This window comes from Bison bison, unplaced genomic scaffold, assembly GCF_000754665.1.
Source record: "Bison bison bison isolate TAMUID 2011002044 unplaced genomic scaffold, Bison_UMD1.0 scf7180017864384, whole genome shotgun sequence".
In the NCBI taxonomy this organism is placed as follows: Eukaryota; Metazoa; Chordata; class Mammalia; order Artiodactyla; family Bovidae; genus Bison; species Bison bison.
Genome location: NW_011494956.1, coordinates 9,985,346 through 10,000,250, shown reverse-complemented (window position 1 = coordinate 10,000,250; position 14,905 = coordinate 9,985,346). Strand labels below are relative to the sequence as shown.

General features: G+C 34.7%; 1 protein-coding gene across 1 annotated transcript in view; it reads left to right on the top strand.

The window, feature by feature from the left end:
- Window positions 1-11,551, top strand: part of SLC25A36 (solute carrier family 25 (pyrimidine nucleotide carrier), member 36) — a 36,113-nt gene extending 24,562 nt beyond the window's left edge. The window contains exons 5-7 of the mRNA XM_010858201.1: window positions 3,710-3,776; window positions 6,175-6,464; window positions 7,648-11,551. Of these exons, the coding sequence (XP_010856503.1) occupies window positions 3,710-3,776; window positions 6,175-6,464; window positions 7,648-7,841 (551 nt within the window). The 3' untranslated portion in view covers window positions 7,842-11,551. The remainder of the gene's footprint in view (window positions 1-3,709; window positions 3,777-6,174; window positions 6,465-7,647) is intronic.
- Window positions 11,552-14,905: the final 3,354 nt, after the last annotated feature.

Below are 14,905 nucleotides of genomic sequence, written 5' to 3'. Positions count from 1 at the left end.
TGGGAATTTATAATAGCTGTTGAATAGAAGGCGGGAAATGAATTTTTATTTCCTGAATTTGTGTGTGCATTATCTGAGTATTTCATAAAACTTTAATTCTGATTCCTTGATAATACTCCTTCTAGAAGGAAGAATGGAGTAACTTTTCAGTTATTGTTAATAAAAGCCTGGGGTCTTTAGCTTGGCCATAATAGCCTTGACCTCCAAAGAATTCCTTAATAGTATTTAAGATTTACATAGCTGTAAATGGTATCATACCATCTGACAACTTTTAGAAAATAGTAGTTCTCTTTGTTTAGTATAACATGTTTTAAAAGCCTAATACAGTGCTTTCCATTCTTGTCTGTTGATACTTGGCTTTCTACTTTCTTGCAAAAACATTGATCTTGATACCTACCATTACTTTTCAAATACGGGATAAGAATATATGGGATCTTATTTTAGTTTTAATTAGTTTTTTGTGTGTTTTTTTGTTTTGTTTTGTTTTTAATATATTTCTCTTCAAAGGTTAGGTGGGCTTTGTTCTTACAGAAGTTAATAAAAAGTACTGAAAATGCAATACTACAGGTATCACTCACTTAATGAAATAGACATTTTCAGCAAGTTTATTATGTGGATTTCTGTTGTTCTGGTTTTTAATTGGTTTACATTATCAAATAGAATCTTAAATGAAACAAAACTTTAAAAATTACATTTAAAAGGTTTCTTAAACTTTCTAATAAAATATTAACCATATTACTAATAGTATGGCCAGTATATTGCCATTTTGCTTTTATTGACTGGAGCAATATTGATTCTTTTTAACCTACAAATAGATAAGTCAGTTTTAATATTTAACAGGGTACTCAGAATATTAATATGAAATAGCATATTATCAAAATGTCACAAAATTTTAATGCCAAAATAAAAGTAATAGGAAATGTCTAAATTTCAGGGGAACCATTCCCAGTAGCTTTGTGTATGTTTATCTTAAAAGAAGTAGGAAGGTGTTTAACTTAAGCTGTTTGTCAGCTTCAAATCACCTTACCATATATAATTCAAAGGTAGTAATAAATTTGTTTCTTCCTGCTTGTTTTTTTTTTAACTAATAGATTATGTTTTCTAGATTTCATTAGCCTAATATTGTCTCTGTAATTTATTAGAATGTTTTCAGTTAAAAGAATGTAATAGGACCAGAGCTGGTAAAGGAACAATAGCTAAAAAACCTGTGGATTATATATCGATTATTTTCTTTACGTTAATGGTTCGCTGACAGTGAGGCAGTGTGTTCATTGAGCTAGCTTTTTACTGGGCGAGGGAGTCCCAGCTGTAGTAAGCTCAGACTCTTCAGGAACAAGATGATGTCATTCTTTCACTTAAATTTTAGTGTGTCACGTTCCATAGGTGAGTCTGTATCTGGAAATGAATTTTAGTTAAGTGAGAAATACCTGTTGTTTGCTTCCTATCATTGTTTATTAACATGTACAAAGCACAATTAAAACTTAATTATGGATAATTAAAAATTTATCCCTAGTAATAATTACAAATATGTATTATAATATTTTTAAGTTTTCATATATGGGGTTTTTTCAGCCTCTAATTGAGGAATTTGAGACTTGGAAGAGTGTTCATAAATTTAGGTACTCAGTTTATATTTTTAGACATAGAACTTTATTTTTTTAGAAAGCTTTGATGCTTAAGTTTGATACCCAGTTTTAGGCTTTCAAAGTTTAATAAAAAGCAAATTTTTTTCTTAAAATTTCCACAGAGTAATTAATAAAAACTATTTTGAGTAATGCAGAGTATTTTGTTGGCTTGTGCTGCTTAGCGGCCTTTTGTTGATAAACTCCTAATATTACTGTACAGACATTTAGCTAATACAGATATTTAGGTTTAAAATAAAGAATTATTAAATTAGGGATATGATCAGAATTCTGATGTCAAGTTCACGTTTGCTTTAGAATGTAATTTAAATATACAATGTAATTTAAATATCTTTAGTTTGACTTTTTCACTTAGAAAAATGAGATTCAAGAGACTTTATTCTTAATTAAGCCAGGCCATGCACAAATCTATTCCAAATAAAATATTTAAACTGATCTGGTTTCATAGTTTTCTTCTCTTTCCTTTTATCAAGAATATATGCATGAAAAGAACCTTTTAAAACATCTTCCTGACACCCTGTTCAGCACATTCAATTTTTATTGTTTTGGTATTGGCTGATTCTTACAAAATTGTTGATCCCTTTCTAGTTTTATATGTATGTATGTAGCATTAAAAGCACTTAAGAGAAATGGAGACTATATAATCATTAAAAAATTATTAAAGGAGTTATTAAACCAAACTTTTGCTTCATTTATCTTAGTTGATAATAGATTCAATTTGAGCATCTCTTTGTGAAACATCTGGCTATTTCTGCAGTATTAATATAGTGGTTTAAAGGAGTACAATTTGAGTTAGCTAATGATCTGACATTATAGAAGGGGAAAGAACCTGTGAGACTAAATTCCAATTAGTAAACAATGTAGTACCACAGCATTTTTGTTCCTGAAAGTACTTTACTAATATTAGTGTGCTGATTATATTTCAAAGCCTTTCTAAAAATAATGTACTTGACCTGCTAGTATTTGATAGAAAGTATTAACAGTTAAGATCCTTAGACATTTTTGCATGTAAGTTTTCACTGAATTTAAAGGCCAATTGAATAAATGTAGGTTGATGAAAGGTAATTCTATGAAATTTGTGTAGCAGCTAATCTTAAATATTTCAGAAGCATTATATTATGAAAACCCTGTTTTGTATAGATGAGGCAATCTTCATAAATTTCCATCATCAAGATTGCATTTCATGTGCTATTTTTCCGTAGCTCTAGGAAGATAGCAAGTAAAAGATACGCACTAGCCTAGAAACATAGAAGAGATCTTAATTTACTACCTGAAATGAGCCACCTTAGGGGACCACCCTTCCACACTGATAGTTAATACATAGTACTTTAGTTTTAAAGTATAATAAAACTACCTTCTACCTTCAGTTTCTCTCTTCAGTGTCTCAAAGTGAAAGGGAAGTTCTGATTTGTAACTTTTTGTATGTTTAAGTTTTTGTATGTTTTTAAGTGGATGAAAAAATAGATCTGCCCTTTTTAATTCTTTAACAGAAACCATATCTCTGTGATACCATTATTTTAACAGTATTAATAAGTGTATGGTTACATAAAGTATTCATAAGGCCAAACAATAATTCTTTCGTCATATAGTCAACTTAAGATCAAATATTGGTAAATGCTGACGTTTATGTAGACTCCATTTTGAACATAGTGATTTGTGATGTTAGTTGGACCCCAAGTAGCTGTTGTAGAGTTTGCATGCTAAAAAGCCCTAGAATACACAAAATTTCTATGTGTCTGCAAAAATGGGTTTCTAAATTTAGAGAGTAGAGGGTGCCCAGAGGGTATTCTGAATGTATTGGAAGATGAATTATATATAATCAGATTTTGTTCTTAAAAAATTTTTTAGTTATGAGTCAGAATTTGAGACTAAATTGAAAATAAAGTATAAATGTTCATGGTTGTGAATGGATTTGTAAAACAAAAGTGTAAAGCATCCATCAGTTTATAGGTAAATATTTATATGCATTTTTTAAAATATAGACTTACATAAAGTTTTAAAAAACCTTGAGGTTAATAGTGTGTTCTTCATTTTTACCAGAGTTCATTTTAAACATGTTTGTTTAGGTTTTACCGCAATCACAGCGACCAACCCCATTTGGCTTATAAAGACTCGATTACAGCTCGATGCAAGGTATGTTAATTCATTAAAGTTGGCTTCAACAAAATTTTTTCTATAAATTTATATCAGTGAGATTTCAGTGCCAGGTATCCAACCATGTTTTTGCCCTCATTTGCTGCTGAATTTGTTTTATTTGGTTTTGAAACTTAGGTGTACCATCAGATGCAAAAGTGATGTTAATTGCAGGTATGAGAATTTCTAGGAAAGAAAGTATATTATGCATTGTGTTTTTCAGTAAAAGAAGAAAAAGGACCTCTTGATCTAGCTTGAGCAGTGATACTTTCATTCACCCCATGTTTGATTATAATCAACCCTTCTAAATACCTAAATTAACTAACTACATGATCAGTGAGTCTAGACTGAGTCTTTGAAGATCATTGCTCAAACTCAAGAACCTTGTACAGCAGAGTGTTCTAGCATGGAATTTAGCTCTCATGTATTCATGAACTTCATCTGTTACCCCAGTCACTTTATGGCAGCAAGATTCATTCATTCAGTGTATCTGTAATGAACAGGTACTGGTAGGTTCTAGAGATATCTCTGGAAACAGTGAGGACCAATTTTAGTGGAATAGTCAATGAATGGTTTTTGAACCCATTTTAAGCAGAGGCACTAGTCAGTGCACACCTCACATATCTTTAAGTTTAGTGCCTGTGGCAGGTTCTGGGAACTGAGAGAAAGGCCAGAAGCGGTATAGCTTAGAGTCCTGCCATCTCAGCTCCCATTGGCCTTCAGAATGAAGGATGGGGAGAGGGTAGCACTTTTTTAAGTAGAGAGATGATCCTGTCTGGTGTGTTGTAATAATAATAATCACATTAATAATTTTGAAACTAATTTAACTCTTCAGTCTGGAGTAGGCTTTATATAAAAGATTTTCACTGTTTCTTATATTTTAGGGTTTGGGAAGCCTAGTGTTATATCTTGTAGATTATAAATAAAACTGATCTAAGAAATCTTTTAACAATTATGCCTGCCTAAAGATATGTTTTCTGCATTTTGTCATGTGGAATTGTATGTCACTTGGAGACTTGAAATGTCTAGTCGTTGTTTCATCTGGAATAATTTTTAGTGAAACCTTAAGTACAGTGTTATGGCAAGACTCAAAGTTTATTTTGAAGTCAGAGAACTGAAAGGTAGTGGTAGATAAGATAACCCAAAGGTTAAAAAGTATGAGATGCCAGTCTGTATTGTACTATTATAAACTACCAGGGGAATGTATGCTTCAGTATTTAGAGGGTGGATTTAGGTGAAAAGTAATAGTAAAGCCAGCACAATTTTTTAGGCTTAGGAGTAGGGTTAATGAAAGGTTGATTTGAAGGTGTGCTGCCTTACAACACTGAGACCGAGAATAGGACGGATATGTTTGCATGTTATCCTTTAGGACTTAGAGCTCTCTTAACTTTCTTGTAAGAAAGAGTCTGACAGCCGAAACTAATTACAGTTGGTTGCGTGGATCACTCAACCAAGAAGGTATTTATTCAGTACCATTAGTTGAGGATAGTTATTCAAGACAGTTACTAGTTTATAAAGTTGGAGGTTATCTGTAGGTTATCAGGTGGGTGTCTTAGTTGTGATTTTATTTTGTTACATCATAAGCAGATTGTATATAATTTATAAACAGTCAACTTTTCTATTTCTTTCCCTGTGGGTAGAGTTTAAACCCATTTATTACAGATAAAGTTCTATTGAGGGAATCATAGTGAAGGTAATAAATATTTTTATGAACTCAAAATTATATCCAAGAGTAGATGCTGCACCCTTAAGCAGCACTAAGAAAGTTGTCTTGGGCACAGTGCTCAATAAATACTTGGTAACTGTAGAAGTCCTCATTCACTATTTACTGAGGTAAAAGAGACAGCCATTACCTTCAAAGGATCATAGAAAATTTAACTTAAATTCACCCAGTGACTTTTGGGGAGAAATTGGGTGGGCTTGGAAGAATCCCTCAGGTGCACTGAAATTACCTTAATTGTACTTCTTAATATTCTGTTGTCAATGGTGTCTCAGTCATTCTTTTTATGTGTTATTAAATGCTAAAGAAATCTTCTCAACTTAGAACTGCATTTAATATAATGTGAGGGGTTTTTATTTTGTTTTTCTCTTGAGCTGCAGTCATGGTGGATTTTGTTGCTTATTCCTACAATACAAACTTCAATGAAACTGGAGATTCAATGTAGTGTGTTTTGCATTCAGTAAAATAAACTGCCTTATAAGTTATCTGTCTGATGTGACAGATTTGAGACAAAAGAGTAGGAACTCTAGATGTTTTTAAATTCTCATTTGTACTTCCTCATGAATTAAAGAGGGTTACTCTTGACTATAGTGGCCTCTTCCTGTATATTGTATTTACTTTATTTAAAAACCTGTACTACTTTATGTTAATAAGATTTTTTTCCTTTTTGCTTTTCAGGAACCGTGGGGAAAAGCGAATGGGTGCTTTCGAGTGTGTCCGTAAAGTGTATCAGACAGATGGACTTAGAGGATTTTATAGGGGCATGTCTGCTTCATATGCTGGCATATCAGAGACTGTTATCCATTTTGTTATATATGAAAGTATTAAGCAAAAACTACTGGAATATAAGATTGCTTCTACAATGGAAAATGAAGAAGAGTCTGTAAAAGAAGTGTCCGATTTTGTGGGAATGATGCTAGCTGCCGCCACCTCAAAAACATGTGCCACGAGTATAGCATATCCACACGGTAGGAGGACGGGATGATGTATGTTGTTACTCAGTTGCTCAGTCATGTCCAGCTCTTCGCATGACTCTCAGTCATGTCCAAGTCTTTGTAGCCTGCCAGGCACTGCTTTCCATGGGGTTTCCCAGGCAAGAATACTGTTCAGTTCAGTTCAGTTCAGTCGCTCAGTCGTGTCCGACTCTTTGCGATCCCATGAGTCGCAGCATGCCAGGCCTCCCTGTCCATCACCAACTCCCAGAGTTCACCCAGACTCACGTCCATTGAGTCAGTGATGCCATCCAGCATGTAGTGGGTTGCAGTTTCCTTCTCTAGGCGATCTTCCCAACCCAGGGCTTGAACCCACATCTCCTGCATTGGCAGGAGAATTCTTCACACTGAGCCACCAGGGAAACCCTGAATGTGTATGAGTAAATCCATTAACTCTGAAATATTTTCCCACTTCAGCCAGTGGCCCATTTATTAGAACATTTTACCATTTTACTGAATTATAGTATAACAATACAGTTCATCATAATGGGGTTTAATATGTATGAGTAGCATAAGGCTTTTTTTCCCCCTAAGATTTGTTTATATTTGTTGCTGCATGAGAGCTTTCCTAGTTGTGGCGAGCAGAGGCTGCTCATGGTTTTGGTGAGCTCAGGGGCTTTTCATTGCGCTGTCTTCCTTGTTGTGGAGCGCAGGCTCTAGGTGCATATGGCTCAGTAGTTGCAGCACGCAGGCTTAGTTGTTCCTTGGCATGTGGAATCTGTCCCGACCAGGGATCAAACCCATGGCCCCTATTGGCAGGCAGATTCCTATCCAGTATACCGCCAGGCAAGCCCTCTGTTCATCTTTGATACCGCCTGTAATCTCTTTCCTGTTCTACCTTTTCTTTTAATCACATCTTTTCTCCCTTTTATCTATGTCTAGTATGCAGCAGATACTTTTGTTTATTCTGTCTTCTTTCATAGGTTCCATTCAGGAACCTATGAAATTTTATAATTAATATGCATGATTTTAGCTAGCTAACTTAGGAGTTTGGTGGTGTTAAAATAACTAGTGTCAGTAAGTTACATTTAAAAAAATCACTCCTCGCTTATTCTGAGCTCACGCTTACAATCTAATAAATGAAATGTGCTCAATATTAGGAGGGTATAAAGATATTATTAACATTTTACATAAAATGACTTTTTTTCCCCCTATACAGAAGTTGTAAGAACAAGACTGCGTGAAGAGGGAACAAAGTATAGATCCTTTTTTCAGACATTATCTTTGCTTGTTCAAGAAGAAGGCTATGGGTCTCTTTACCGTGGTCTGACAACTCATCTGGTGAGACAGATTCCAAACACAGCCATTATGATGGCCACCTATGAGTTGGTGGTCTACCTGCTCAATGGATAGCACCGCCAAACTGCTCCGCTGTAAAGAGGGAAGACCAAAAGAGAAATTGGACCATGGAGCACCAAAGCCAGCATGGCGGACAGAAGGAAAATAGCGTGGGAACATGGAACTATGCCTAAGTGGAAGTTTGCTTGTAGGAATTAAAGTAATTGTAACCACATTACTTAGTCTTTTTAGTAATGTGGGGGGAAAAAACCGTGGCTGCCTCCAAGAAAAAGCCTTTAGAAGCACTCCTTCCTCAAAATTGCCATTTTCTCTGTCACAGCCACAGGATACTATTGGCATTTTGTTGATTTATGGCAACCAGAGTACAGTGTTTATTCCATGAGCACTTTTCCAGTCTTCTAGACAAAGCCATCCGTAACTATATACTAGAACTATCCAAAGAAAGTATTAACAGTTGTAAATTTCTAACATCCCACTTCTGTATAGTTCCTATGAAATTGGAAAGTAACAATACTAGTATTTACATTTCCTTGAGAGGATTTGGCACTGTATTTTAAAGTTAATTGTTTGGTATTAGTAGTCACTGTTTTTGACAAAAGAAGTAGTATCTAAATATTGTGCTTGCTTTTAGTTTAAAAATGTGTTGGTTTCTACTGCTCACAGGTGTGTTATGTTTAGCCCAGTGTGAACACTAAAATTGCCCAGTGTATCAACTCAAATGGTAATAGATTGGGACAAAATAAGCCAGCAAAATGTTGATTCTTGGCCATTTTGACAACTTGAGCATGTTCTCTTATCTTGTCTAACCTAATGATACATGAATGAATGCAGTGTCTCTTCAGTGACTTACTAATTATGAAGTTGAATTATCACCCATCATATCTAGGTATCATTTTCTTAAAGTGAAAAAAAATGTACTGCTTCTAGATCTTTCTCTGGTTTCACATTAAGAATTTGAACCTTTGGATTATTTCTGGAAGATCTTCATACATTGCATTATTTAGTAGAGAAAATGGTAGTTTTCAGCTTTGCCTTTAAAAGGTGTTTTTCTTCTTAAGGCAACATTATATAAGTATCCAGGGCAGCATAAACATTTATAGAAGAAGGGCCTCTGTTATCTGATTGAGTGGATAGTGATCCTAATTGACTTATAGTTTTATAAATGAACAAACTACTTGGCATAAGAAATTTATTCCATCCTAATTTCTTGAATGGTAAATCATAAAAAAATGCAAGTTAATTCAGATTAAGTGTATTAACAAGAGATAGCTTTTACATTTTGCTGTTGAGATCAACTGCACCTTTTAATACTGTATTATATGTATGGCCCTTGTGAAGATACTTGCTGTAAGTCTATAATATTAAAGACTTTTGCTCATGGTTGTTGCTATACTGGTGTATGAAGCTTATACCATTGAACTTCAGTGTGGTACTCATTTCAGTATACATGAACTGTGCATTGTGTGCAATGGCTTTATCTTAAGAATGACTCTTTGTGAATGCACTTTGTGGCCTTTTGGGAGGTTGGGGGGTGGGGGGTGTGAGTAGGAGAGGATTCCCATGTTGGATTATTTTTTTAAAACGTTGGTTAATGTATTAGGCAGAAACAGTATTCATAACATTTTTTTCTGGGATTTAGGTATATTGTTTGGGGGATCTTTAATATAATAAATGTTTTAAGTATTCTTATGTGTACTCCAGTGCCCCTAACATAAAAAAACGTAGCATGTCATTGCAAGCTTTCTCTGCTATCACCAGTGAAACGCAGTGCCCTGTTAAATTCCTCCACCTTCTTAACTTCCTTGTAATCAACAGTAACTGGATGTTTTTGAGGTGCTTCGATTGGAATTAGTATTCCAGTCTATTTGGAGACCAAAGGCAAATTCAGTTTCATTACCTTTGGGATTATTCATATCTTTTATGGTGAATTTCAGCTTTGACATTTATTGTGAGAAACATGCCAAAAAAAGAAAGCAGTAATAGGGTTTATAACTTAAATCTGTAGTGAAAGTGTCAGCCTATAGTGTTTTGATTTTCAGGTGCCGCTTATACTGCCTAATACAGTGCCATTTGCCTTGTGAAGATCTGTAAACATTAGTTGTATCGAATGTACAAGAGACTCAATAATTTAGTGATCTGAATACCCACAAATGGTTAAGAATGATATGAAAACCAGCAACTAAGGAACATCTTATTTAGTTGTAGCAAATTCATAACAAGTGTCCTTCAAGGATGAACTCATATTCTGTTCCTGTTTGTGTTTGTATTGACCTTGACCTTTTAGTGCATTGTGTTCAGCTTTTAAAAGTGAGTATATTTCTGTGCTGGAAGAAAAGGATCTTAGAGTCTCAGACTTTGTTTCTTTGTGCAACAACTGGAAAGGAGCGATGATGTTTAATTGTTTTGTCCCCCCAAAAGTACAATCTGCTGCAGTTTATGACAGAGATAATTTAACAAAATATATATATATATATAAATTGTATATAAAGTCTGTCTGAAACATTTCTTGGGAGGTGTTTTTTTTTGGGGGGGGGTGTAGACATTTAAAAAGAAAAACAAAGCATTGAAACTTTTTTTTATTCTGTGTTTTATTTTCATCTATCAGATAACTTTATTACTGTATAAAGGTAGTCAGCACTCTTCAAATTGGTATGTACTTTTATTTGAGAATCTTCTCAGAAAATGGAATTGATCCTTTCAGTTTAAAGCGGTACACACTGAAGAGCATATTCATAGAGCAGCAGATAAAACTCTGGTACTTCTGGCTCACAGAAACAGTTTACTAGATTTCAAAGTGCACATCTGAGAATCACCAACCTGTGATTGTGGGGTACCACACAGTGCTTTTAAATCCAGGGAAAAAAACTGTCACCAAAGCTTGGTTTTCCTTATGTGTGTTACTTTGCGGAACCAATCTTACTAGATGGGACCCCCAAGTAATTGGTTTTTTTAAACTGACACCAAGAGAGAATATCATTTACATTATTTAACTATGTCTCTGTCTCCTAAAACCAAATGCCCATTATGAAATAGCATGGTTATATTAGGACTAGCTGAGTTTGGGTTATTAAGAATAATGAGTGTTTACTCTTTTACTGGAGTATAAATATGTCAGCATTTTTTAGATTGTTTTAGATCACTGAAAATACTGATTTGACCTTGAAAGAATTAAGTGCTAGGAATCAGTTTATCCTGTAATCTTCCGGCATTGTCTGTGCTGTCTTTTGTTGTTTACATGCCCTTCTGCCCAGACTGTTAGTACTATCAGGACCCCTTTGGGGCTGGTGGATGTAATAGTTCAGCCTTTTTCTCTAGTATTGATCATGACTTCAACATTCCTAAGAATACAGATATTTCTAAATGATTTAAATTGGAAAGGGATTTTAATTAAAAGTATTTAATACAGTGTACAGACTTGCAGCTTACACAAATCTCTTCTCCATTGTGCCCTTACATTTCTCAATCTATACTCTGCTTTTTATGCTACTCCTTTTAGAAACTGAAGATTCCTCTTTTACTCGGTTTTTGTGTTAATAAACATTTTGAATGTGTACCCCTGCATATGTGAACATTTAAATTATGACCTGTCAGTTGTAGCTAAACAACTTCAAAGAGTTGATATTCTTTGACCATTTATGTGAGGTTTGCTATTGCATTCCTGTTATGTGGCTGTAAATTATGTGCATTTACTCTGTATTTATGTTGACTAGCTGAATTTTATTTGAGTTGTTAAAATTCAAAAAATTAAAATATACTTATGAAAATCCAATGTCTCATTTTTTAGTTTCATATAATGTATCCTAATATTTGGTATGGTAAGAATATAATCATACTTTCTTATGATTATGTGTAGAGCAAAAGTGCATTGCCTTTTTTTTTTTCCAATTGTTAGTGTCCCACCTGCTAGACTTAGTGATAGATGTCTCTGGCAATTAAAAGGTCAAGTGATCCCACTCTTAGTTCAGGAAGAAATTTCTAGTTTCATCCTTTGAGAAAACTAAGAATATTAAAAATTAAACTCGAAAAGAGCTGGAAACTTGTTAGAATAGCTGAATGAATCCACATGTGGTAGATTGAAGTACATTTGTAAGTGTTTGTAGTGCCTATCCACTTTATGTTTTGTCTGTTTTGGTTTTTTTAGATTTTCCCAAATTGTAGCAACCATCAAACTTCACCTAATTTTTTTGGTAAGGAAACCAGGAAAAATTTGCCATGTTCCTTTTCTCAATTTGCCTAAAGCTGGCATTGTTTAGCCTCCTTACAGTATTCTTTGTGGAAACTGAAATAGTATATAGAGTGAAGATATTGGCAAAATAATGGTTGAAGTTGGTATGACTTAGCTCAAATGTCTCGAGTTTAAATGTGAATGTGTGTTCACTACCAGTTACCAGGAGCTGTGATAGAGGAAGAATCTGAATTTATGATTTTTTTAATATGAATTTATTTATTTTAATTGGAGGTTAATTACTTTACAATATTGGTTTTGCCATACATCAACATGAATCCGCCACAGGTATACACGTGTTCCCCACCCCTAACCCCCCTCCCTCCTCCCTCCCCATACCATCCCTCTGGGTCGTCCCAGTGCACCAGCCCCAAGCATCAGTATCATGCATCGAACCTGGACTGGTGATTCATTTCGTATATGATATTATACGTGTTTCAGTGCCATTCTCCCAAATCATCCCACCCTCTCCCTCTCCCACCGAGTCCAAAAGACTGTTCTATACATCTGTGTCTCTTGCTGTCTCATTTACATGGTTATTATTACCATCTTTCTAAATTCCATATATATGCGTTAGTATACTGTATTGGTGTTTTTCTTTCTGGCTTACTTCACTCTGTATAATAGGCTCCAGTTTCATCCACCTCATTAGAACTGATTCAAATGTATTCTTTTTAATGGCTGAGTAATGCTCCATTGTGTATATGTACCCCAGCTTTCTTATCCATTCATCTGCTGATGGACATCTAGGTTGCTTCCATGTCCTGGCTATTATAAACAGTGCTGCGATGAACATTGGGGTACACGTGTCTCTTTCCCTTCTGGTTTCCTCAGTGTGTATGCCAAGCAGTGGGATTACTGGATCATAAGGCAGTTCTATTTCCAGTTTTTTAAGGAATCTCCACACTGTTCTCCATAGTGGCTGTACTAGTTTGCATTCCCACCAACAGTGTAAGAGGGTTCCCTTATCTCCACACCCTCTCCAGCATTTATTGCTTGTAGACTTTTGGATCGCAGCCATTCTGGCTGGCGTGAAATGGTATCTCATTGTGGTTTTGATTTGCATTTCTCTGATAATGAGTGATGTTGAGCATCTTTTCATGTGTTTGTTAGCCATCTGTATGTCTTCTTTGGAGAAATGTCTATTTAGTTCTTTGGCCCATTTTTTGATTGGGTTGTTTATTTTTCTGGAATTGAGCTGCAGGAGTTGCTTGTATACTTTTAGGATTAGTTGTCAGTTGCTTTGTTTGCTATTATTTTCTCCCATTCTGAAGGCTGTCTTGTCACCTTGCTTATAGTTTCTTTTGTTGTGCAGAAGCTTTTAAGTTTAATTAGGTCCCATTTGTTTATTTTTGCTTTTATTTCTAATATTCTGGGAGGTGGGTCATAGAGGATCCTGCTGTGATGTATGTCGGAGAGTGTTTTGCCTATGTTCTCCTCTAGGAGTTTTATAGTTTCTGGTCTTACATTTAGATCTTTAATCCATTTTAGGTATATTTTTGTGTATAGAAAGTGTTCTAGTTTCATTCTTTTACAAGTGGTTGACCGGTTTTCCCAGCGCCACTTGTTAAAGAGATTGTCTTTAATCCATTGTATATTCTTACCTCTTTTGTCAAAGATAAGGTGTCCATAGGTGCGTGGATTTACCTCTGGGCTTTCTATTTTGTTCCATTGATCTATATTTCTGTCTTTGTGCCAGTACCATGCTGTCTTGATGCCTGTGGCTTTGTAGTAGAGCCTGAAGTCAGGCAGGTTGATTCCTCCAGTTCCATTCTTCTTTCTCAAGATTGCTTTGGCTATTCGAGGTTTTTTGTATTTCTATATAAATTGTGAAATTATTTGTTCTAGCTCTGTGAAAAATACCGTTGGTAGCTTAATAGGGATTGCATTGAATCTATAGATTGCCTTGGGTAGTATACTCATTTTCACTATATTGATTCTTCCAATCCATGAACATGGTATATTTCTCCATCTATTAGTGTCCTCTTTGATTTCTTTCACCAGTGTTTTATAGTTTCCTTTATATAGGTCTTTAGTTTCTTTAGGTAGATATATTCCTAAGTATTTTATTCTTTTCATTGCAGTGGTGAATGGAATTGTTTCCTTAATTTCTCTATTTTCTCGTTATTAGTGTATAGGAATGCAAGGGATTTCTGTGTATTAATTTTATATCCTACAACTTTACTGTATTCATTGATTAGCTTTAGTAATTTTCTGGTGGAGTCTTTAGGGTTTTCTATGTAGAGGATCATGACATCTGCAAACAGTGAGAGTTTTACTTCTTTTCCAATTTGGATTCCTTTTATTTCTTTTTCTGCTCTGATTGCTGTGGCCAAAACTTCCAAAACTATGTTGAATAGTAGTGGTGAAAGTGGGCACCTTTGTCTTGATGCTGACTTTAGGGGAAATGCTTTCAATTTTTCACCATTGAGGATAATGTTTGCTGTGGGTTTGTCATATGTATCTTTTATTATGTTGAGATATGTTCCTTCTATTCCTGCTTTCTGGAGAGTTTTTATCATAAATGGATGCTGAATTTTGTCAAAGGCTTTCTCTGCATCTATTGAGATGATCATATGGCTTTTATTTTCAATTTGTTAATGTGGTGTATTACATTGATTGATTTGCAGATATTGAAGAATCCTTGCATCCCTGGGTTAAAGCCCACTTGGTCATGGTGAATGATCTTTTTAATGTGTTGTTCAATTCTGATTGCTAGAATTTTGTTAAGGATTTTTGCATCTATGTTTATCAGTGATATTGGCCTGTAGTTTTCTTTTTCTGTGGCATCTTTGTCAGGTTTTGGTATTAGGGTGATGGTGGCCTCATAGAATGAGTTTGGAAGTTTACCTTCCTCTGCAATTTTCTGGAAGAGTTTGAGTAGGATAGGTGT